Source organism: Pongo abelii, chromosome 5, assembly GCF_028885655.2.
Source record: "Pongo abelii isolate AG06213 chromosome 5, NHGRI_mPonAbe1-v2.0_pri, whole genome shotgun sequence".
NCBI lineage: Eukaryota > Metazoa > Chordata > Mammalia > Primates > Hominidae > Pongo > Pongo abelii.
Genome location: NC_071990.2, coordinates 156,920,324 through 156,943,791, shown reverse-complemented (window position 1 = coordinate 156,943,791; position 23,468 = coordinate 156,920,324). Strand labels below are relative to the sequence as shown.

Here is a 23,468-nt window from a genome sequence, read left to right as displayed (position 1 = left end):
TATTCAAAACTCGAGTCTGAACAGCCTGGCTGTTCACTTCATCTCCACACCCTGGATGCAGGACAAGACACAATGGAAAATGAAACTAAACTATCATCTCTCCTAACTTTTCTTTCTCCCCTCTGAGACCAAAAGAAGGGGCTTTGGGAAGCTACCTGTGAATAAGGCCTTAGGTGAAGTCCAGGTAAAACAGTGACATCAACAAAAGGAGAAGCTCAGATCTGTCTTGCAGAGAAAGGTAATAGCCGCCTGTGTGTGCCAAGCCTTAATTCAAGGACTCAGCATGTGAGAGTTGGAAGACATTTAGAGAAGAAGGGGGACCAAGTGTCTCAGACCCCAAATAAGGGAGTTGAAGGGGGCCGTCCACCATGCAGCCAGACAAAGGCAAAGCCGGGCCTGGACCCTCAGCCCACCGCACCGTGCCACGCTGCTTCAGTAACTGACAAATGAAGTGAGCTTCAAATGGTCCCAAAGCTCCAGGAAACAAAGCAAAATAACTCTGCTCCCCAGGCTCCTGTATTCTTCATAAAATCTTTCTCAAACCACTGACTGGGGACTTATGAGATGGATAAATGAATTCTTCGGGTACTCAAGATACTCAGCAACCGCCCCTTCATAATGGTGCAAGGATATTCCCACATGCTGATCACTCCCCAGTGCGTGCGTCCCAGTTCTACACGATGACAACCACCAGGCAGGGCTGGCCCGGGCCACCACCGGGACTGTGGGGCATGGATCAGCCGTCACATATGTACAGATTGTTCCCAAGTTCCTCATCACCTAAAATGGTCTCTCTCCCCTTATACTAAACCAGTACAGACTCCCTTCCCACAGATTGCAAATGATAAACCAGAACATCTGTTTCCATAGTGAAAGCTACCTTGGTAACAAAATAAGCCAAGAATCTAATTTTTTTCTGAGTCTCCTCAGCTCTTCCATCCTCTCACTCCTCCCCTCCCTTCCTTGAGCAATTCACTGATTCAAGGAGCAGGTGTCCCCCACCGGGGAGTGGAGTGGCAGGTGTCCTGGGCAGAGGTGATCTGGGGACCTCTGCCAGCATACCACTCACCATCAGCAAAGAGGCACGAATGCACAAATGCCCAGCTCTTCCCTTACCTTCACGTAGGACTTCTCTGTGTCCACAAGCTCCTGGATGACTTTGCGGAGGCGGTCTGCATCAGAGAGGTGGCGGGCCAGAGGCCTCGGAGGAGGATCCTGACTTTCCCGCTGTCCTTCCATGCTGTTGGCCTGACTGTCGTTAAAACTCCTGCACAGTGCAGTGATCTGCTCAGCACTCTGAGAGAGGACAAGAGGTGGAAAATAATGCACGGGCCCCTCCCTGTTAGTATGTGCTGCCCCCAAGGGCACCAAGTGTCTCCGTCTGTGCTCAGCAGGAATCTCAGAGGGGCCTCTGTGTAGGGCAGAGGGTTTCATTCACCTCAAACCCCTCTGGCTATCATTTCAGATGTGAGTGGGGAAGATGTGCGCCCACACTCATGTTCAGTGTTTACACACGAGGCTCTCCATTGTCACATCAGCTGTTAGATGGGTCTTTGGACCTGAAATTACAGAGTCATTGCCTAGGGCTAACCCTCTGCAGTCAAGGTGAGGTAGCTCTGAAATCAAGAAGTTATGGCTTTCTAGGGAGCAACAAGAGCAGATGGCCTCAACAGACCCACCCGGTCCCCTCAATGGTTGGCCTAATCCAGTTTTCCATCTCCACACAGAACAGCCCGGAGAGACTCAGGAGAGGCACAGCCCAAGAGCAATTTCAGGATGACCTGGCCACAGTGAGCCTGGAGTTCTGCCCTCCAATCTAACTGCCCAGCTCGACAGTCTTGTGGCAAGTAGAATTATGAGTGAGAAAGTCTTGAGCTGGTGCACATGCTAGTAATGGAGTAGAAGCAGAAGAAGATGGTAACACCCTCGCCCTAAAGGGGTGCAGAGCCCTGCAGAGCGCACAGGCAGGGAGCAGAGGACACATAAGGCCTGGCGAGGATGAGAGGCCAGGGATCAACAAGCCCCAGAGGAAACCTCTGTGAGGAGGGAGCTAAGCTGGTCTTAGCAGGGAGCCAGGGCCAGGCCTAGGGAGTGTGGGCTCAGAGGAAATACTCGCTCCCAGTCACAGGAAAGGAATCACATAGATGAAGAGACAAGAAGGAACATGACTGGAGTCTGGGGGGACCGCTGGCCTTTGGCGCAAGCTCCTATTCAGACAGAAGCACCATGTGCTGCCGCCTTCTCAAGGACAGCCTATCTGTATCCACCTGCCTTTGGCTGGAAAGCCTCACAGGTGTCTACCCCGAAATGCTTCCACAGTTGCTGGAGCAGAGTCAGATTACAAAGTGTCCTTTTACTTCTCATTCTTTCCATTCCACCCTCACATCTCCACCCCACCTCACCACCTCCCCATCTGGAAGCCCGGTGAGGGCAGGGTGGCTTCTTTCTTTCACGTCTCCACCAGCAGCCAGCTCGCTGGCTGGCACAGGAAGTACTCGGCGCACCTCTGCTGCACTGAAATTCTTACTGAACAACGCAGCTGAGTCCCAACACAAATGACTGGCATCCATTAACAGCCAGCAACTTTCCGACTGTCAACTAAAAAACTCTCCTTTTCTCAGCTTAAATGCCTTCATGCCTGACCTCTATCCATCTCTGTCTTGGGTAAGAAGCTGAACTTCTCAGGAGCATCACTTAATATTCATGTAATTCATTTTCTTTCCTTGGGTATTGCAGAACACAGCTTACACAAGCACGTTGGTCAAACTTGGTAACCTGATGCATGCTTTTTATACAGTCTATCTCTTGACAAACTGAAGCACCCCAAAATAAAAAGAGGCCACTCTCAACTGCCCTCTCTGTTCTATGCCCCAACCCCCACCAACACAGTGTTGTCATATGATGGAAATATACAATCCACGTTAAAACTCAACATTGATCTCTGGGCTAGTCTTTCAGTTCAATTCAGTGGTCATCAATTGAGGGCCTGCTCATCTCCAAAGAAGTAGAAGACAGTTCCTACACAAAGAGGTAAGATTCACCAAGCCTGGAAACCCCAAAGCACAGCCTAAGGCAGTCTGGAATCAACACAGACTTCTGTGGAACAAATGAAGAGTTATAATAAACATTAAATGAATAGAGGCATCATTCTGGAATCAGTTGTCCAGGAAGGCTTTGGTGAAAGGGTTATAACATGTCCTGGAGGTAGCATGCTCCAAGAGAGAACCAGAGAATGTGCCAAAGGTGCAGTGGGAAAAGGAGCCCAGTAATGTTTCAGGCCTACCTCAAGGGGCAGGTAAGGGTGAGACTCTAACAGATGTCTGCCATGGGAACTCCCAGATGGCTGAGCTCCTTCAGTAGAATCCCTTCTCTTTTGAGTGGGGCACTGCTGAAAAGATAACTGAAAATGTGGAGGCAACTTCAGAGCTGGGTAACAGGCAGAGGTTGGAACAGTTTGGAGGGCTCAGAAGAGACAGGAAAATGTGGAAAAGTTTGGAACTTCCTAGAGACTTGTTGAATGGGTTTGACAAAGATGCTGATAGTGAAATGAATAATAAGGTCCAGGCTGAGGTGGTCTCAGATGGAGATGAGGAACTTGTTGGGAACTGGAGCAAAGGTGACTCTTGTTATGTTTTAGCCAACAGAATGGCGGCATTTTGCCCCTGCCCTAGAGATTTGTGGAACTTTGAACCTGAGAGATGATTTAAGGTATCTGGAAGAAGAAATTTCTAAGCAGCAAAGCATTCAAGATGTGACTTGAGTGCTGGTAAAGGCGTTCAGCCTTATAGAGGAGGCAGAGCATAAAACTTTGGAAAATTTGTAGCCTGACAATGCAATAGAAAAGAAAATCCCATTTTCTGAGAAGAAATCTAAGCTGGCTGCAGAAATTTACATAAGTAAAGAGGAACTGAATGTTAATCCCCAAGACAATGATGAAAATGTCTCCAGGGCATGTCAGAGGTCTTGGCAGCTCTTCCCATCACAGGCCTGGAGGCCTAGGAGGAAAAAGTGGTTTCCTGGGCCAAGCCCAGGGTCCCCATGCTGTGTGCAGCCTAGGGAATTGGTGCCCTGAGTCCCAGCCACTCCAACCATGGCTGAAAGGAGCCAACACAGAGCTTGGGCCATGGCTTCAGAGGGTGCAAGTCTCAAGCCTTGACAGCTTCCATGTGGTGTTGAGCCTGCCAGTGCACACAAGTCAAGAATTGGGGTTTCAGAACCTCCACCTAGATTTCAGAGAATGTATGGAAATGCCTGGATGTCCAGGCAGAAGTTTGCTGCAGGGGCAGGGGTCTCATGGAGAACCTCCACTATGGCAGTGCAGAAGGGAAATGTGGGGTTGGAGTCCCACACAGAGTCCCTACTGGGACACCGCCTAGTGGAGCTGTGAGAAGAGGGCCACCATCCTCCAGAGCCCTGATCCACTGACATCTTGCACCCTGTGCCTGGCAAAGCTGTAGATACTCAACACCAGCCTGTGAAGGCAGCCAGGAGGGAGGCTGTATCCTTTAAAGCCACAGGGACGGAGCTACCCAAGACCATGAGAACCCACCTCTTGCATCTGCGTGACCTGGATGTGAGACATGGAGTCAAAGGAGATCATTTTGGAGCTTTAAGATTTCACTGTCCTGCTGGATTTAGCAATTGCATGGGGCCTGTAGCCCCTTTGTTTTGGCCAATTTCTCCCATTTAGAATGGCTGTATTTACCCAATGCCTGTACCCCCATTGTATCTAGGAAGTAACTAACTTGCTTTTGATTTTACAGGCTCATATGTGGAAGGGACTTGCCTTCTCTGGGATGAGATTTTAGACTGTAGACTGTTGGGTTAATGCTGAAATGAGTTGAGACTTTGGGGGACTGTTGGGAAGGCATGATTGGTTTTCAAATGTGAAGATATGAGATTTGGGAGGGGCCAGGGCAAAATGATATGGTTTGGTTCTGTGTCCCCACCCAAATCTCATCTTGTAGCTCCCATAATTCTCATGTATTGTGGGAGGGGCCCAGTGGGAGATGACTGAATCATGGGGGTGGGCCTTTCCCATGCTGTTCTTGTAATAGTGAATAGATCTCACAAGATCTGATGATTTTAAAAACAGGAGTTTCTCTGCACAAGCTCTCTCTTTGCCTGCTGCCATCCACGTAAGATGTGACTTGCTCTTTTATTTTTTTGAGACAGAGTCTTGCTCTGTCACCCAGGCTGGAGTGCAGTGGCACAATCTCAGCTCACTGCAACCTCCGCCTCCTGGGTGCAAGCAATTCTCCTGCCTCAGTCTCCCAAGTAGCTGGGATTACAAGTGCCCACCACCACACCTGGCTAATTTTTGTATTTTTAGTAGAGACAGGGTTTTGCCATGTTGGCCAGGCTGGTCTCAAACTCCTGACCTCAGGTGATCTGCCCACCTCAGCCTCCCAAAGTGCTGGGATTACAGGCGTGAGCCACCGTGCCTGGCTGTCATGGGTGTTTCTTTAAAAAATTCCCCCAAGTGTTGTTAATGTGTGGCCTGCATGAGAACTGCTGGTCTACTCTTCATACAGCTCATATTCTGCTTGGATTTCTGAGAGTGGTGCTGGCTCCAGTGGGATCACCTGTCCCAGGGTCCCCACTGAGGTATGTGGACTGAGCTCACAGGCTAGAGGAAATCGATGGAATCACAGCCATGACTCTGGTGTTCTGGGCGTGGCCTCCTATGAACTGAGCTAAAACGTTCATGATGATAATACTCGGACTCCAAGACTCACTGATTTGAAATCTCTATACTGGGATTTGCACCACAAGCTCAGACAATATAATTCTGCAGTCCTGAAAACTAACAGTTCCAAGGGCTATAGAATCTATATTAAGCTTGAATATACTGTATAAAATAAGATCTGATAAAATGCATCATAAGTTATATGGCATCTGGTGAGATTATGGCTTTGCTTTACTGGGATGTCAAAAATCACACCTAACAATGCAGTGTTAAAGTAACGAGATCTTACAAATAAAGTATCTTGCCATTTTAGAAAACCAGAATTCATTTTATGAACTTTTCTGGTAAGATTAACTCCCAGAAAGTGAAGGTTAGCTGAGATTTTTCATAGCAGATTTACTTCTTAAAGTACCACAATTAAGTGTTCAAGTTCTAGAAAGCCACCTTTTGTACACTTAACATTTTAGCTGTTGTCTAAAGGAGTTGGTGAGGATTACTTGGGACCAAAAGGAGGCAGGGCCTCCAAAAGGAGAAGAGTAATTATAAGTGTGTCTTTTCAGATTGTATCTGAAGGAGTCACTTGGGTGATTACATTTCAGTTCATCCATTGTTCGTGATGTTTGTAAACATTAGAGGGACATTCTGGGTGGACCTGATCAGCACTTTATAGGAATAGTGATTATCTGGGCTGGGATGTCTTCACATGCATATGTGGTGATAGGTCTGAAAAGCACAGATGAGAGTCAGAAGGCCCGGGCTGCAGTCCAGGCTCAACCCCCAGCCTTCCGTGCACTCCTGGGCAAGTCTCGATTCTAAGTCTTCAGTGTCCTTCCTGATGAAAAGGCAGCAGGAATGCCTATTCCATCAAGTAACTGCTAAAATTGCCTTTCGGGTCAAGAAGAAAAGGAAACTCGTGTTTTGCTGAGCAACTGCTGTGCACCAGGCACAGTCGGGAGGTTTCTCACAGAACATGCCAGCATTGCAGCTTTAGCATGACTCTCCAGGGCTTTCCAGCTGACGGGCAAGGAGGCTTCAGCAAGACCTTAAATGGCACAGGGCCCATTCCCCTCTCTAGCTCTGCTCCTCTCTCTAGCTCCAGTCCCCTCTCTAGCTCTGCCCCATCTCTAGTTCTGTTCCCCTCTTTAGCTCTGCTCTGTCTCTAGCTGTGCTCCATCTCTAGCTGTGTTCCCCTCTCTAGCTGTGCTCCGTCTCTAGCTCTGTTCCCCCTCTAGCTCTGCTCTGTCTCTAGCTCTGCTCCATCTCTAGCTGTGCTCCATCTCTAGCTGTGCTCCATCTCTAGCTCTGTTCCCCTCTCTGGCTGTACGCACAGCCCCTGCCACTCCCAGGTATTTAGCAGACCACAGGCAAAGCAATCTAGTTCCTCACGCCTCCTGCTGCCTCTGCCTCCCGTGTGGTCAGGGCTCTCCTGGCCCCAGGTGTTCTAGGGATGCAGCCACCTGCCTCTGGAGACCACCTCTGCTTAGAGAGGCAAACACAGCTCATATGCAGACAACTGGGACATCTATTGAGCCTATTCCACCCCCACCCCAGGAATGCTGCTTTAAAAGCAAAAGACTGGCCTGGCACAGTGGCTCATGCCTGTAATCCCAACACTTTAGGAGAATGAGGCAGGTGGATCACTTGAGCCCAGGAGTTCAAGACCAGCCTGAACAACATAAGGGAAACCCATCGCTACAAAAGATAAAAAAAAAATTAGCCGCCCATGGTGGCACATGCCTATGGTCCCAGCTACTCAAAAGGCTAAGTCAGGAGGATGGCTTGAGCCCAGGAGGTCAAGACCATCCTGGACAACAGAGGGAAACCCATCTTTACAAAAGATAAAAAGATTGGCTGTGGTGGCACATGCCTGTGGTCCCAGCCACTCAGGATGCTGAGGCAGGAGTTCAAGGTTACAGTGAGTTATGATGACACCACTTAGTGACAGAGTGAGGCCCTATCTCTAAAAGTAAATAAATAAAAGCAAAACACAGATGATCACAAGTTAGGGCTGGGAGTGTGTGAAGATTCAGTGGCCTAACAGGATGTGCGTATGCAGAACAAAAAACACGGGCACTTGAAATGGGGGCCTCAGATTGTTTTTTTCCAGTTTGTAGCAATCAATTCTACAAACTTGGGTCCATCACGGGCCTCAGCTTTCATAAAAGAGCATGAAACCAATATTTTAAGAAGTCATAAAAAGATTAAATGAAAACATTTTTTCCAAAAATTATGCTATCTGGAAAAGCAATGATATTGAACCCCACCCCCCCCAAAAAAATTTTCTCTCAAATTGTTTTTGTTTTTTTTTTTGAGACAGGGTCTCACTCTGCCACCCAGGCTGGAGTGCTGTGGTACAATCATAGCTCACTGCAGCCTCAAACTCCTGAAATTAAGCGACCCTCCCACCTCAGCCTCCCAAGCAGCTGGAACTCCAGGTGCATGCCACCACACCCAGCTATTTTTATTTTTAGTAGAGAAGGGGGGTCTCACTATGTTGCCCAGGCTGGTCTCAAACTCCTGAACTCAAGCGATCCTCCCACCAAACTGCTGGGATTATAGGTGTGAGCCATCATGCCGGGCCTTTAGTTCAGGTTTTTAAGGTTATACTAAGGTTGATCCCTGCTTGAAAATGATGTTGTCTTATTTATAGATGAGGAGCATCCCGCTCAAGAGCTCTGAATTCAGGCAGACGTCTAAGCGGTTATTTTTGTTTTAATGTATGGACAAGGACATCTTCTTGTCTATTTTCAAGGAGCCCATAAACCCATTTCTTAGGAGTAGCAAGAAAACTGCTTAGGACGATCAAGCAGCTCGCCCAGACCCTCTTTGAAGGGATGCAGGGACAGAGTCTTTGTCAAACCAAGCTCTGAGTCACTCAGATGAACCTTCTAACCTGGGCTCAGCGCAATACTTTTCATTAGAAAAATACCATGACAGCCTCCTCTTGATGAAAGTTTGTGAAATCTGTTCCCTTGATCACAACAACTCTGATATTCTCTTTTGTCTTATTCAGAGACATCACAGCCTGAGGCCTTTCAACTTTCCTGTGAGTTTTGGAATCTTTAAACTACCACGGGATAGGTACCTCACATTACCCAGAACTATTTCAAGACTATGCCTGAAATTTCATAGGTACTGTGTGAAACACGTGGCAGGAGTCCACTGCATCAGAAGCTGAGCTACGTGCCCGCCTTTCCTGGCTCAGGGTGCAGCTGTGGCCTCATTTAGGGATTCTGGGTACTGCAAACTCTTGTCAAAGGCACCTGTTTGTATTGCTTGGGCTCAGAAAACACTTTCAGTCTAAGAAAAAAGGTTTAAAAGTGCTGCGTAATTTGGGGTAATGTGGCATACAGAAACAAGGATGAAGGACAGCATTTGCAGCGTGTACTACATTTCAATTCCTGCTTTAGAGGAAAAGCATGTTAGGGGGGGATCCGTAACAGACGTAACCAACATAGAAAGCTACTAGGAAAGAGACTGCCACGCTGTTCGGTGAGCTGGTCCCGTCACTTTGCAGTATGATCTTTCGGCAGATCCCTGGCTGCCCCCCACGGTCCCCTCTCCCTCCGCATGCTGACCCACTCTGTGTTGAGCCATCAGCCTGGACTGAATCCAAGTCTAATGTCCTCAGAGTTTCCCCAAACCGGGACATCAGTCAGAAGAACTAGGGTTCTGCTGCTGCTCCTGCACCAAAATAGAATGCTAGAAAAAATACAAAATACATTTAGGCCTGGGAGAAACGGTCAATTATCCTCAAGGAAAAGTTAAGCCCCAGAAAGGGTGTGGTTTATAGGGTTTGTGTTCTCATACACTGAGCACTTACAATATTCCTAGTTCACTGTCTGGAAGGCATGAGGAGGCTGCACTACTAAATAATCTCAGAGTGCAACGACACTGTCAGCTGTCACATTCAAGCAAATTCATTAAGTCAGAAAAGTTCCCATTAGGAAAACGGGAAAAAAAAAGACTAAAAATTGCACAAAGGACTTTTTCTCAACTCACTCTGAACTTCGTAAAAGTCGCTGTCTAACTTACAGAAAGATCTAGTATTATCCCCAAATATCACTGGCAGGGATGGAATCTGGAAGGACCACAGAGGGCTGAATGATGACTTCCCCAGTTTTTTTTGTTTTTGTTTTTTGAGATGGAGTCTCACACTGTCACCCAGGCGGGAGTGCAGTGGCACAATCTCAGCTCAGTGCAACGTCTGCCTCCCAGGTTCAAGCAATTCTCCCGCCTCAGCCTCCCATGTAGCTGGGATTACAGGTGCGTGCCACCAAGCCTGGCTAATCTTTGTATTTTTAGTAGAGACGGGGTTTCAGTTTCATCATGTTGGTCAGGCTGATCTCAAACTCCTGACCTCAGGTGATCCACCTGCCATGTCCTCCCAAAGTGCTGGGATTACAGGCGCAAGCCACCGTGCCCAACACAGATGATGCTCTTGAGTGGAGGTGGATCCTGCACATCTGGACTGCACAGTGGGAACAAGGGGCCCCTGGCCTGCACATCCAGCTGCAGCTACCCTGGGCCACCCCCACTGCAGCCAGGTCAGGATTTCAGGGCTGAACTCTGTTTAGTGCTTGGGGGGAAGCTGGCAGGGCCCACAGACCGACAGAGGGCAACACCACATCGTTTCTCCTGGACTGGCATGCTCAGTGGAGCGGAGGAGGAAAAGGGCAGCATGTCAGCCCCTTGGCAGGGTGCGGTGGGAGTTAAAAAACAGGTTCAAGATGACTAGTGACATTTAAAGTTGAGGACAAACCATTCATTTTATAGTGATACACTGAATACTCCAGGGAAATTGTATGAAATTTTTATATTTATCAAAATGGTACAAAAAGGATGAAGAAATGCTGCTCCAAAGAGCCCCATATTATTTGTCTTCTAGACTAGACAGTTCCATTTCCAAAGGTTCTATTTCCTGGGCAGAATGAGAACATAAACTGTGAAAGTAAACAGTCACCTAAAGAAATTGCGGTATGAAGAGGAGCCATATGCAGCAGCTGCCAGTGATGCCAGAGACCAACATCTGCTGACCAGAAGAGAAGGACGTGATTTACTGGTAAGGGAAGAAAGTAGGGCCGGGTGCAGTGGCTCACACCTATAATCCCAGCACTCTGGGAGGCCAAGGTGGGCGGATCACTTGATGTCAGGAGTTTGAGACCAGCCTGGCCAACATGGTGAAACCCCATCTCTACTAAAAATACAAAAAAAAAAATTAGCCAGGCTTGGTGGCACACACCTGTAATCCCAGCTACTCAGGAGGCTGAGTTGGGAGGATTGCTTGAACCCGGGAGGCAGAGGTTGCAGTGAGCCAAGATCGTGCCACTGTACTCCAGCCTGGGTGACAGAGCGAGACTCCATCTCAAAAAAAAAAAAAGTAGGTCTGCCATTTTAAAAGTAATTTTATGTATATTTACTATATATAAATATGTATGCATAGATTTTTATAAAATTGAACTACATGTATAATAAATGCAGTGGTTAACACTGCCTTTCAAGTTTTTAATCTTTTGGCTTATCTGAGTTTTCTCATTTTTTATAGCAGTTGAATTTTTACAATTTTTAATGGAATCTTTTCCTACCACTAAAAAAAAATTATTTGAGGCAGAAAAGGCCTGAAAAGACATTCTGCTTCCATAAAGACACTGTGATGAACGAGACTGGCATAATCGCTCCTTGAGTCTGGCTGGGAAGACAAGCTTGGAGCAAGTCATTCAAAGGTGACCAGTGCCGAAAGTGAGGGGTCCTACAGAAACACAACAGAGAGAGCTACTCTGGTTGGATCAAGGACAGGAATAGCTAACACTGGAGCCAGGGTTAAAGTCAGCTAAACTATGCACAGCTTGGTGGTGGGGGAAGCACAGAGTGTGTCAGGAACTGAAAGCTAGTGTAACTGTGGCCCAAGGCAGGAGAGACAGGCAGGGTCTGGCAGGTGAGAGTTAGGAACTGTGGACACCGCAAAGACAAGAAAGGCATGAGGTGGTGAACTTTCTGTGAAGGAGACGAGCTCAGGGGAGAGCAGGGGTGGGTGGAGGAGACCCACCTGGAGATGAGTTCAGCAGCCCCTGCTGCCTACTGGACACACAGCTTACAGGTGACAGCATGATGGGCTATGTGGTGGATTTGCACCCTCAGTGGTATAGGTGTCACCTGGTGATATGGTTTGGCTCTGTCCCCACCCAAATCTCACCTTGAATTGTAATGATTCCCATGTGTCATGGGAGGGACCCAATGGGAGGTAATTTGGATCATGGGGGCGGGTTTCTCTAGTGCTGTACTAGTGATAGTAGATAAGTCTCACGAGATTTGATGGTTTTATAAAGGGCAGTTCCCCTGCACATGCTCTCTTGCCTGCCGCCATGTAAGATGTGACTTTGCTCCTCCTTCACCTTCCCCCATGATTGTGAGGCCTCCCCAGCCATGTGGAACTGTGAGTCCATTAAACTTCTTTTTCTTTATAAATTACCCGGTCTCGGGTATTTCTTCACAGTGGTATGAAAATGAACTAATACACCTGGGCTCTGCCCCCTTTCATGATCCCACTGTAAGTGTGAAACTCACACCAAGGGCCTCAGAATGTGCTTGAGACTAAGCTTTTCTTCAACAATTACTTCTTTCAAGACAGGAGACTTAGGCACACAGGCTCTGGAGTTATAACAAACCTTGGCCATGGCCATGACCAGCTGCGTAATCATGGCTAACTGCTTCATGACTCAGTTTACTTGCCTATAAAAGCAGGGATCACATTTAAAGGGTGGTCAAGAGCATTCAGTGAGATAAAATATGTAAAAATACTTAGCATAGTACAAGGATTCCACAAAGGCTAGGGCTCAGTGAAAGTTATAATTTGCACAGGGCATTCAATGTCTCAGGTTCTTCTATTTGTACAAGTATGGAAGAATAAATTTTCCGAGTGCCCCAAAGGAAGCGCAAGAACAGTCAAATTCATCTCATCAGCAGTTTCTTACTGGGCACCTCCTGTCTGCCAGGCTCTGTTCTGGGTGTGGGGAGAAAAGGCAGAAAGAGGCAACAGGTACACTGACAACAAAACTCAGTATCTCAATAAAGTGGCGAGGGCTATGGGAAGAGTAACAACGAGCGGAGGCGTGCAGAAGGCCAGGGCTGGAATGAGCAGCTCCAGTCATAGTCAGAGAGGGAGGAGGTGGGGAGTGGCCACCCGCTGTCTGGAGGAAATGCGGACATACTTCCCTGAGAAGGCAGAGGACATGTGCATGTCCCAAGTGGCAAATCCTCAGTGCCTAGGGGGCATGCCCAGGAAGGCAGGTCAGAGCTGCATGCTGGAGAGAGGAAGCGCCGTGGTCACTGCTGTGGGGCTTCCGAGACCAGAGTCACAGGCAGGGCCTCTGCTCCCCAGGAGGGAGCAACTGAGCAGCTGGTGCCAGAGCGGTGGGAACAGGAGGAGCGTCGGGCTTGTGTGTCCTCGCTGCCTGCCTTCTGCTCGGTTTCCTTATTTAACAGGAGTTTGGTCGGAATTCAGGAATGAATAAGATGTTCTCTCTGCCAAGGAAGTTTCAAGGGCCGGGGCAGCATTTCTACACAACCAGCCACCTCTTTCACATAAACTTCTGGGAGTTTCAATGCTACCCTTAAGGCTAATCTGTCTAATGTATGCCTCCTCTGCCAGGAACTGCATTTTCTCTAACCCATTTTTCACCCGGAAAGAAAGATAGGGCTTTGCTTCTGATTAACAGCCTCCCCAAGTTTTGGGATAACAGACATGAGCCATCATGCCCAGCCAGGAAAGGTCTTTAGTGTTACATACTCTGAGACTGTATTGAGTTGAGACTTTTTTCTTTTTATATATTCATGATTGGACAATAAAGCGCCAAAAAGATTATCTTTATCACTTTATTTGAAGACAAAATGTGTCAATAACAGCAACTATAACCAAATTCTTGACAGACTAGAGCTCTGACAAATCTCCATTAGCCACCAATTTCCTGGGCAGGTAAAGTCTATCCTACAGAAGACTGAGGACAAAATTCAGTTGCATACTCGAAGGGGGAGATCCCACATACTTAGGCTTAACAGTTCAGGCTGTGTCCACCCAGCTTTGCTTAGGACAGCTCTACCCAACTACCTGAGCCCAGACTGTCCCTTAACTAAGCCCTTCCTCCCTTTCTCGGCTCCCTAGAAATTGACTTTCTTTCTAGTTGTAATCCATGTGGGTTCCCGGCTGCCTTAACCTAGAAAACAAAACAAAAAATAGAGCAGCACCTGGCTCCCAGGTACAGACCAAGCACTCTGCTCTGATAATAGTTCTAAGATGCTCAGAAAATAATTCGGTTGCGCCTATTCCAGTTCCTTGCTGACACTCCTTGGGCATCTTAGATGCGCTTCTAGACTGCTGAGGAGGTTGCATCCTCTGCTGGGTCTCTCCAGCTGTCACAGTCTACCTGCTTTTGGAACATAAGCCTTGGATCTCTATATCCTCACAGATTCCTCTTGTCGACGGGGGTGTAACCAACTTTGTAAATTAAGCTAAAGAACCAAAAAGTCGTGTCCAGATTTCTAACATCGTACCTTGCAATTTCACGAATACGGTCGCTCTACCTTTAAATCAATTCAAGAATAAATACTCCCATATGCCATGAGTCTGATATTTAAACACAGTTTTCTCCCCTTTCTTCTACATGCAGTGCCATATTCTCCTTACTAGGCAGTGTGGTGTCATGGGAAGAAGTGCTTTAGAAGCTGGCAGGGCTGGGTGCGATCCGTGGAACAGTCACTGCCTAGGACACACTGGCCTGCTAGTCGACATCTCTGGATTTGAGTTTTCTCATGCTAAATGGGGCTGGTAATATCTGTTCAATAGAGTTGTGAGGAAAACGGTTTAAACGAAGTGATGTATTTAAAACACATTGTATTCGCCATGGGCTAAGTCTCCGCAGACTGGCTCAGCACCCCTGCAGTTTACAAAGCCATTCCGCGCACCTAGTCTTTATTTCACCTCACAGCCATGAAACAGTTGTGGAAATGGAATCCCACTTTCTTAACAAATAAGGATTCAAGGGAGTGAATGATTTTTCCAAAGCCCACTGTGAGTGCATGGAAAGCTCCAGCAATTCTGGTCCAAGTATCTTTTCACTTTGTGCAACAGCAAATTAAGAGACAAACATCTACTTTCCTTTCCAACTTAGTAGAGCAGCAGGGAAAATCCTTCTAGTTAACTCTCCTATTTCTTATGTATCCCACTCTCCGAGCACATACTGCAAATGTGCTATTTGGGTTGGCCTTTGCCACGGGACAATCAGAGCCAACTCAAGGTGACAGCAACTCAGCAACAGAGACAGGGGCGCAAAACAAACAGCTTGACTTGCCCTAGATTATTCTTCTCCAGAAGAAACCAAGCCACAGTTTCACTGATGGGGACAAATACACAGGGGCACGGGCTCTGACTTGGGGGAATGAAAGGGACTATGTCACCATCTGAATTTGTTGCAGGCAAATTATGAATTCTTAAAGATTTTTTTAAGCATTTGAATTTCACCATCTGCAATCTTTTTTCTTCCCTGCCCCCTGCCCCCACCGGAGATGCAGTTTCGCTCTTGTTGCTCAGGCTGGAGGGCAGTGGCGCAATCTCTGCTCACTGCAACCTCCGCCTCCTGGGTTCAAGTGATTCTTCTGCCTCAGCCTCCCAAGTAGCTGGGATTACAGGCGTGCACCACCACACCCAGCTATTTTTTTTTAGTAGAGACGGGGTTTCACCATGTTGGTCAGGCTGGTCTCAAACTCCTGACCTCAAGTGATCCACCTGCCTCGGCCTCCCAAAGTGCTGGGATTACAGGCGTGAGCCACCACACCCAACCTACCATCAGCAATCTTTTGTTTCCACTTAAAAGCGGAGCCCACAAAGATGCTCAGCCAGCCAAGGGAGCTACTGAGGCTGAGCAGCCTTGCATCCCATTCCCCATTGGTACATTAGTATCTTATGACACCTTCAGCAGTCACACTTATTTCTACTGATGGCTGCTTTTTCAGGTTTCATGGATCAAAGATGCTTTTCATCGCTTATGAAGAATGGGATGGGGGCAGGGAGACAGGGTCCAGGCGCTATGATTTTGTCTGAAATCACATCCTCTTCATGCTTAGAAAGCCCTACACTTTCTCTTCTAATATTGGCTTAAAACAATGCTTGGAATCTGGTTTCAAAAAAATTGTAGCTTCTGGGAGGAAAGTCATAAGCATATAAAACATCAATTACATGTTAATATCCTGGCAACCTTAATTAAGCAGGGGTACTGCCAAGGGCTACTTGCCTTAAAGTGAGCACAGATACCCTGTGTGCCCCTTTAATTATGGTTTTTGTTCAATGTTTTTTGCTAGATTTGAGTAATGCAATAGTCACATCTGGCACCCTCATCAACAGGTTCTCAAAATAATGATAATCTTATATGGAACAATACCTATCTTTATTTATAGAAGTATTTATCTGAGACTTTACCACTCTATAATCTACACTGAGTTCTAACAGAAATGGAATAAGATCTAAACTAAGACAACTATCATTTTCAATAAATAGCTTGACAGTTTTGATCAAACTTCTTAAAAATAGAAATCAATCAATACACGGGAACCAAAGCCAGGTATCCCTGGTGGTGAGAAGAAGAGCTGGGGATCTAGGGAAGGCAGCAGAACCACGACACTCAGACAAGAAAAAGATGGGAGAGACAGAGTGAGGGTGACAGAATGTGAACGGAGACTTTCTTTAAAGCCCCACACTTAGAAGTTATCTGTAAGCCTCACGTTGTATTTCTGCTTGATCGTCCACCTTTCCCCATCTTGGTAACTCATCTGTAAAAGCCCCAAATTCAAGACCTCGGTGCTCAAATGAGAGGAAGGCAGAGCATCCACCTGTCCTGATGTGTGTGTCACCCGGGCCCTCACACTGCCCTTTATCTATGCCTGAATGAACCAAGATGGGAATAAATTCTTAAAAATCCCAGCTGAGTACATTGGCTCATGCCTTTAATCCCAGCACTTTGGGAGGCCGAGGTGGGTGGATCACCTGAGGTCAGGAGTTCAAGACCAGCCTGGACAATATGGCAAAACCCCATCTCTACCAAAAATACAAAAATTAGCTGGGTGTGGTGGTGCACGCCTGTAATCCCAGCTATGCGGGAGGCTGAGGTGGGAGAATTGCTTGAACCTGGGAGGCAGAGGTTGCAGTGAGCCAAGATCACACCATTGCACTCCAGCCTGGGTGACAGAGCGAAACCCATCTCAAACAAACAAACAAACAAATAAATAAATAAATAGAAAATCCCAAAACCAGCTGAGAGCAGCATACAAGGTAGGAAGATGGCAGGACTCCTCCAGGCACGCAGCATTTGTGGTTTCTGAGCAGTTGGTGATGAAATCTCCGCTGTGCAGATGCCAGGCCAGAACCTTCTAAGCAACTGCACATCTCAGAGCCTCCTCCTCTGCCAGCTGTTTTCTGAAAACACCAGAGGACTCAGGTGGCAGCAAAGAATGAGAAAGCGCAAAGGCAGGTGGAATAGCAGAGGCGGCAGCATGCGCTGGAGGCTGAACACAGTTGGAGTGTGGAATGGGCAAGAACCAACAAAAGGATGAGAGGGGGAATGAGAATTGGGGGCGCCTTTAAAACAAACCTCCATTCTCCTCCTTCCTTCCATACTAATGACACATCCATGTTTTTCTTGCCCTTTTCTTCGTGTTATTATCAAGATAGCAGGAGACGGATTTACAAAACGAATGATCCCATCTTAACCTTCAGCAGTTAGAAGCTGGTGTTTGAGATGGTGAAAATACCATCATGTCTACCTGGATGAAGCACTTCCAGGCAGAGTTTTTCCAGGACCCCTCCTCCCTCAACTCCAGAGCATGACACACACATCTACTCTTAGCTGAGTCTATAGAGGAAATTGCAAAATGACTCAGAACAATTTCTCACAACTTACTTTTGCAAAAGCAAAAGCAGCCACCACTGTGGAGCCGGGACTTTAACACAAGGTGAGAATCTGCTATGAGTCATGAAAGGCATAGAAAATGCCTTGAAACTCAAACACATCTTCTTTTATTCAGTACAAGGTTTTCATTGGACTACAATCTCTACGCAAGAATATTTACAGAAGGCATCCGGGTGACGGTTTCAGAACTTTGAACAACAGCAAGCATCTGAGAAGGCCTCGGTGAAGGGGATTTAATGAGTGAATGAACAATGCGACACTGCACCCACCCCCGTGGTAAATATTAAAGATCGGATGAGACTCCAGGCACCCACACAGTGGCAAGCCAAAATTAGATAGTAATTGTGCCTATTACTTCTTTAAAAGAAAAAGGGCAAATGGCAACAAGGGCTTAGCTAATTTGCTGACATGAAAAGGGGCAAGGGTGAAATTCACTGGTAACACCCTTGCTGGGGAACACAGGAGCCATGGCTACCTGAGCTTCCCTTAAGCTGAGCATATAAAACACCCCTCCTAGTCCATCAGACAGCTATTTATTTTATTAAAGAGATCCATAAAAGTTTGGTTTGGGATCAAAATGTTAAAATTCCTACTCCAAAAAAAACTCATGTTGTTCACTAATGATAGAAAATAAAACTTTCAAAATGCCAGAACACCCCGGCACATAATGCTGCAATTGGTATTTAACAACCTGGGTTTGCATCCATTGAAGTGCAGAGTGAAAAAAAAGAAAAAAAAAAAAACACAATCTGGTGATGTCTAGCCACCATCATCAATATAATCTATTCTGGTCTCAGCCTAATAATTTATTGGCCATCTAGGGGTTATTTATTCAACATTCCTCAACGTCTCTTAGCACATTAAAAAAATAAAGCATTAATAGCTAATCTCACCCAAGCAATTAGACTAAGATAAAAACAAAGTTCAAAATATCACTTGACTATATAAACACAGTGCTGTTCATATTGTGAGTACTTGATAACTGATTCTGCAATATCAGTAAGATTAAGTCAAGACAGAGGCTAGGCTATTCAGATGTTTACTCAAAGTAAGGATCACGAACTGATGGTTCACAAATTCCTAAAGGGGAAAGCCGTGAATAAACATCGTAAGACTGGGGAGCTCCCTGGAATTGTCTGCAATTTCTAACGTATGTGCATAAGCAATTTTCTGGGGACCCATAGCTTTCCTCAGATTCTCAAATGGTCTGCTTGAAATAAGTTCCTAAATAACGTAAGTGCATAAAAGAGTGGAGAGCATCTGGAAACACGGTATCTAACCATCCTGACCTTCGCATACCATTACCTGAGAAGCCTCCAAAAATCTTAGAGGTTTTAGCTTCAGTGAAATGCATGAAGGACAATAAATGACCGAAGCAAATTCTAATAGGGTTCTGCTAAGATTCTTCTTCTAAGCAGCTCTCCATATTCATAGGGATAAAAAGGGATATCCAGCAGAAAGCTGCTTTGGATCAGGCATTCAGGCAGAAAGACAGACAGGGAGAGACATCAGGGCAAGACAGCTGGTCAGACGGACCCTTGAGTTTCACAGACAGGGAAGTTTGACAACTTACCCAAGGATGATGAAACGGCTCCTCAGTGTAAGACTTCGGGCAAAAAACCCATGGTTTTTTTGTTTGTTTTTTGTTTTTGAAATAAAGTCTTGCTCTGTCATCCAGGTTGGAGTGCAGTGGCGCAATCTTGGCTCACTGCAACCTCTGCCTCCTGGGCTTAAGCAGTTCTCGTGCCTCAGCCTCCCAAGTAGCTGGGATTACAGGAACGAGCCACCATGCCTACCTAATTTTTGTATTTTTAGTAGAGATAGGGTTACACCATGTTGGCCAGGCTGGTCTCGAGCTCCTGGCCTCAAGTGATCCACCCGCCTCAACCTCCCAAAGTGCTGGGACTACCGGCGTGAGCCACCACGCCCAGCCACCCACGTGTTCTTACTCCGAGTGTACCCCATGTCGAGGTGGCTTCCCCAAAGAATAGGCAAGAACAGGCCGAGTGTGGTGGCTCATGCCTGTAATCCCAACACTTTGGGAGGCTGAAGAGTGTGGATCACTTGAGGTTAGGAGTTTGAGACCAGCCTGGCTAACAGAGTGAAACCCCATCTCTAATAAAAATACAAAAATTAGCTGGGCATGGTGGTGTGCATCTGTGGTCCCAGGTACTGAGGAGGCTGAGCCATAAGAATTGCTTGAACCCGGGAGGCAGAGGCTACAGTGAACCAAGATCGCGCCACTGCACTCCAGCCTGGGCAACAAAGTGAGACTCCCTCTCAAAAAAACAAAAATAAATAAATAAAAAATAATAAGAATAGGCAAGAACCTGCAAATGGTATTTACACTGAGGCTAGTTTGGCCTGAGAAATCAAACTTCCTGCTTTCTTCTCCCACAGAAAGCAAAATTATATCAAGGTCTCCATAGCTCCATCTCTAATTCAGAAGCCCAGAAAGGACATAAAGATCTAGAAATAGAGGGCTGAGGGGCATGGAGATGGAAGACGGAAGAAAGAGGACGGACATGGGACACTTGCCATTCAACCCCATCTTCACTGTTATCCAGGTGGACAAAATTAAAGGGGAGACCTCAAGCAGCTCTGGCAAGAGGTCCCTTGCGACCACCTAAGTTGCAGGGAGCTGGCTGATGACTCCTTGAACTTGGCTTTCTGTTTGCCTTGAAAAGGTCAAACATATCCCACTTCAAGGGTCACCTCAGATAGGAGGAGAGCAAAACCATGGCACCCGCTGTTTCAATGGAGAGAAAAAGTAAGGAGAAGCCTGTATCAGAAATAAACGTGGCAAATAAATCATTAGGTGAAGATCAGCATCTCTGCTCAGTCAAGGTGAAATCTTCGTGTGGCCTCAGCTCTGAGTGGTCTTCAAGTCACTTTCCTGTGCATCACCGACCCAGCAGGATGAGGAACGGGAGTGTACTGATCTCTTCAGCAAGTTAATTTCAGAGCCAGCATTCCACCTGACAGGCCTTGATCCTCCAGCCCACCCCAGCGCAGTGATTCACACTGCAGCTCTCACAGCGCGGCTCTCTAAAACTTCTCTTTTTTACTTCTTTATTTTGTGATTCTGAAGATGACTCTTAATAATAACTTGTTTTTGGTTTTTTTTCCCAAAAAAAACAAGATGAAAGAGAAAAGCCTGGAAAAGAAGAAAGCAGGGACAGAGGAAGGCAGGTAGGAAAGTACTGTGGCACAGAAAACAGGAGGGGAAAGAACCAAACACCACAGGTTCTCGTAAGTGGAAGCTGAACAATAAGAACCATGGACGCAGGGAGGGAACATCACACACCGGGGCCTGTGGTAGAGGTGGGGAGCTGGGGGACGGATAGCATCAGGAGAAATACCTAAGGTAGATGATGGGTTGATGGGTGCAGCAAACCAACGTGGCACATGTATACCTATGTAACAAACCTGCACATTCTGCACATGTATCCCAGAACTTAAAGTATAATAATAATTTTAAAAAGAGGTAAGACACGCTTAATTATTATTTATAACTTCAAGTTTAAAACGATGTCTTCTTTTTGTCCCTAGTTTGTAATGCAAATCCCTATTTTTTCATTAAACTCTTCTCTGCAAAAAAAAAAAAAAAAAGAGGCTGGGAAGCCAGTTGTGCTGACAGAAGTGCCACACTGATCCAAAGACAGAAAGGAAAGGGGAAGAAGGGCAATCGGTGACCTTCCTGCATCCTTCCAACCTCACTGTGTGCCAGGTGCCATCATCCTTACTTTCCACATCAGGAGACACAAGCACTGGTGAGACCAGGCTGGCCTAGGGCTCCTGGGGTTCTTACTGTGCAGCCCTCCAGGCCTCCAGACCAGTCTCACCAGGCTCAAGTCCCCCTGCCTTGCATGATACTCTGCTCCTAGACATACGTGTATTCCATGTTTAATAGAGAAAACACAGGCCCTCTGCCACAGCTGCAGGCAGACTCAGAGCCCCAGCCAAAGTCTCGTTCAATAACTCAACACCCCATGTCTGAGTTTTAAAAGCCTCCCTGGCAAAGGCACAGCCAGCTGAGGACTCATCAGGCAACTTCCTGTTGCTGGCAATTTCTCTTTGGCCCCAGTTAGCCCACAGCACAGACCATGCCAACAGCCCCACTGCCCACTTTTTAGTTTGCCTCTGTCCAAGGACCCACTTGGCAGGAGGAATCAGCCCAGCTGACGGGAAGGGCCAGTTGCAAGAAATGGCGAGAACGGTCACCAGCAAGTTTCTTCCCACTGCCTTCCTGCCATGCTCTGTTGTTCATCCCTCTCTACAGGACAAGCTCTCCATTGCCAAATGGCCTTCCAGGCAGCCGCTTGCTTGGAACGCTGTCTTTTGGATTCTCAATACCACTCTTTTTTTTTTTTTCCTGTTTTTCCTGTTGACACGTAAGTGACATTGCCAACCCTGTTGAACAGAGCGTGTAAGTTATCCCTGGCAAAGAAAAGGACAGGTCTCTGTGTGCTTTATGCCACAGTAATGTCTTCTATAGCCACTGTCTTCTTGCCACACCCAGCAAGGGGTTGGCATCTGCCTGACACATCCACCCTAATGACCAAGGATACACCAAGAAGAGCAGGGCACAAATACTCTGGAGCATGGAAAATAGGAAATTTAAAAAAAAAAAAAAATCCAACTCACTACAAAGAGATCAAATGGCCTTTGAGACTCCAACAAAAACTAAGCACAGTCATTGCAAACAAGTCCACAAACTTGCCTCCAAGTCTCTGCCAAGGAAGTGCGGCGTGACAGAGGCAGAATAAGGCATATGCGCTGGCGCCACACTCCACCCAACTCTGACCCCTGGTGATCTGTGTCCTTGCCACCTCTCTTCCAGGAGGGGTAAAGTCTGCAAGCCCTCCTCGGCTGGCAGAGCCGCTCAGGCTTCACTAAGCATCTCGGTGTTCACAGCCTGCTCCTGCTAAAGAGAAAGGCAGATCTAACATACACTATTTTTATTTGGTCACTTGAAGCAACCCTTTGGAAAAGCTCATCCATTTATGACACTATACATTAAAAAAAAGCAGCTACATGGTGAGCAGACTTTGTCTCCATGCAGACAACAAAGAGGACCCAATTCTTACAGCTTTTGGTTTCTAGTTCACTTTCATCTCATGGGACAGTTCAGGAGAAGTTGACCACTGACACTAACTTCAAGAACACGGGGTGGGCGGCTGAGATAGTCAAGAACACGGGGTGGGTGGCTAAGATGGTCAAGAACACTGGGTGGGCGGCTGAGATGATCAAAGCATGCACATGTCTTACTTCTAACAACATTTTATTGAGGTGCTCATCTATTTGTTCAGTTTCCTACCTGACATCGAATCTCAGATCAAGAGGCCATTAGGTGAGCAACAGGGAAAACCTTCACACACACGTATACATGGGAGACACACCAGGAAGGGGCAGCTTACAGCCTAATCCTCTCTCCCCTGCTTCCAGTGCTCCTAGTTGGACATAATCTCACGTGATCCCTTTGACAACACTGGGTTGGTGGTGGTGTTATGTTTATTTATAGAGGAGGATACACAGGCTTAGAAAGGTTGGGTAACTTGCCCCAGGTCACATAATGATAAAGCGTGGTGGATGGGAATACAAATTCAGGTTTAAGCATCAGGTCGAGTTCTTTCCAACACACCACTGCCTCCAAGAAAGGGCTACCTGGAATTAGGTCTTTGTGACAGATTATCGTCTTCCTGCTGGAGAGTGCCACACCCCAAACCATTTTTCAGGGACAAAGCGTTTGCCTTGAGGATGCCATCTCTCCGTGCATTAAAATAGGAATTTAGTCACGTAACTTGCATTTAGAAATAGGCATG

The 23,468-nt window shown here is 46.8% G+C and overlaps 1 protein-coding gene across 5 annotated transcripts in view; it reads right to left on the bottom strand.

The window, feature by feature from the left end:
- Window positions 1–23,468, bottom strand: part of TIAM2 (TIAM Rac1 associated GEF 2) — a 131,323-nt gene that overhangs the window by 15,960 nt on the left and 91,895 nt on the right. For all 5 annotated transcript variants that reach the window (XM_054558358.2, XM_054558352.2, XM_054558355.2 and 2 more), the window contains one exon: window positions 1,117–1,296. In XM_054558358.2, coding sequence (XP_054414333.2) covers window positions 1,117–1,296 — 180 coding nt within the window. The remainder of the gene's footprint in view (window positions 1–1,116; window positions 1,297–23,468) is intronic.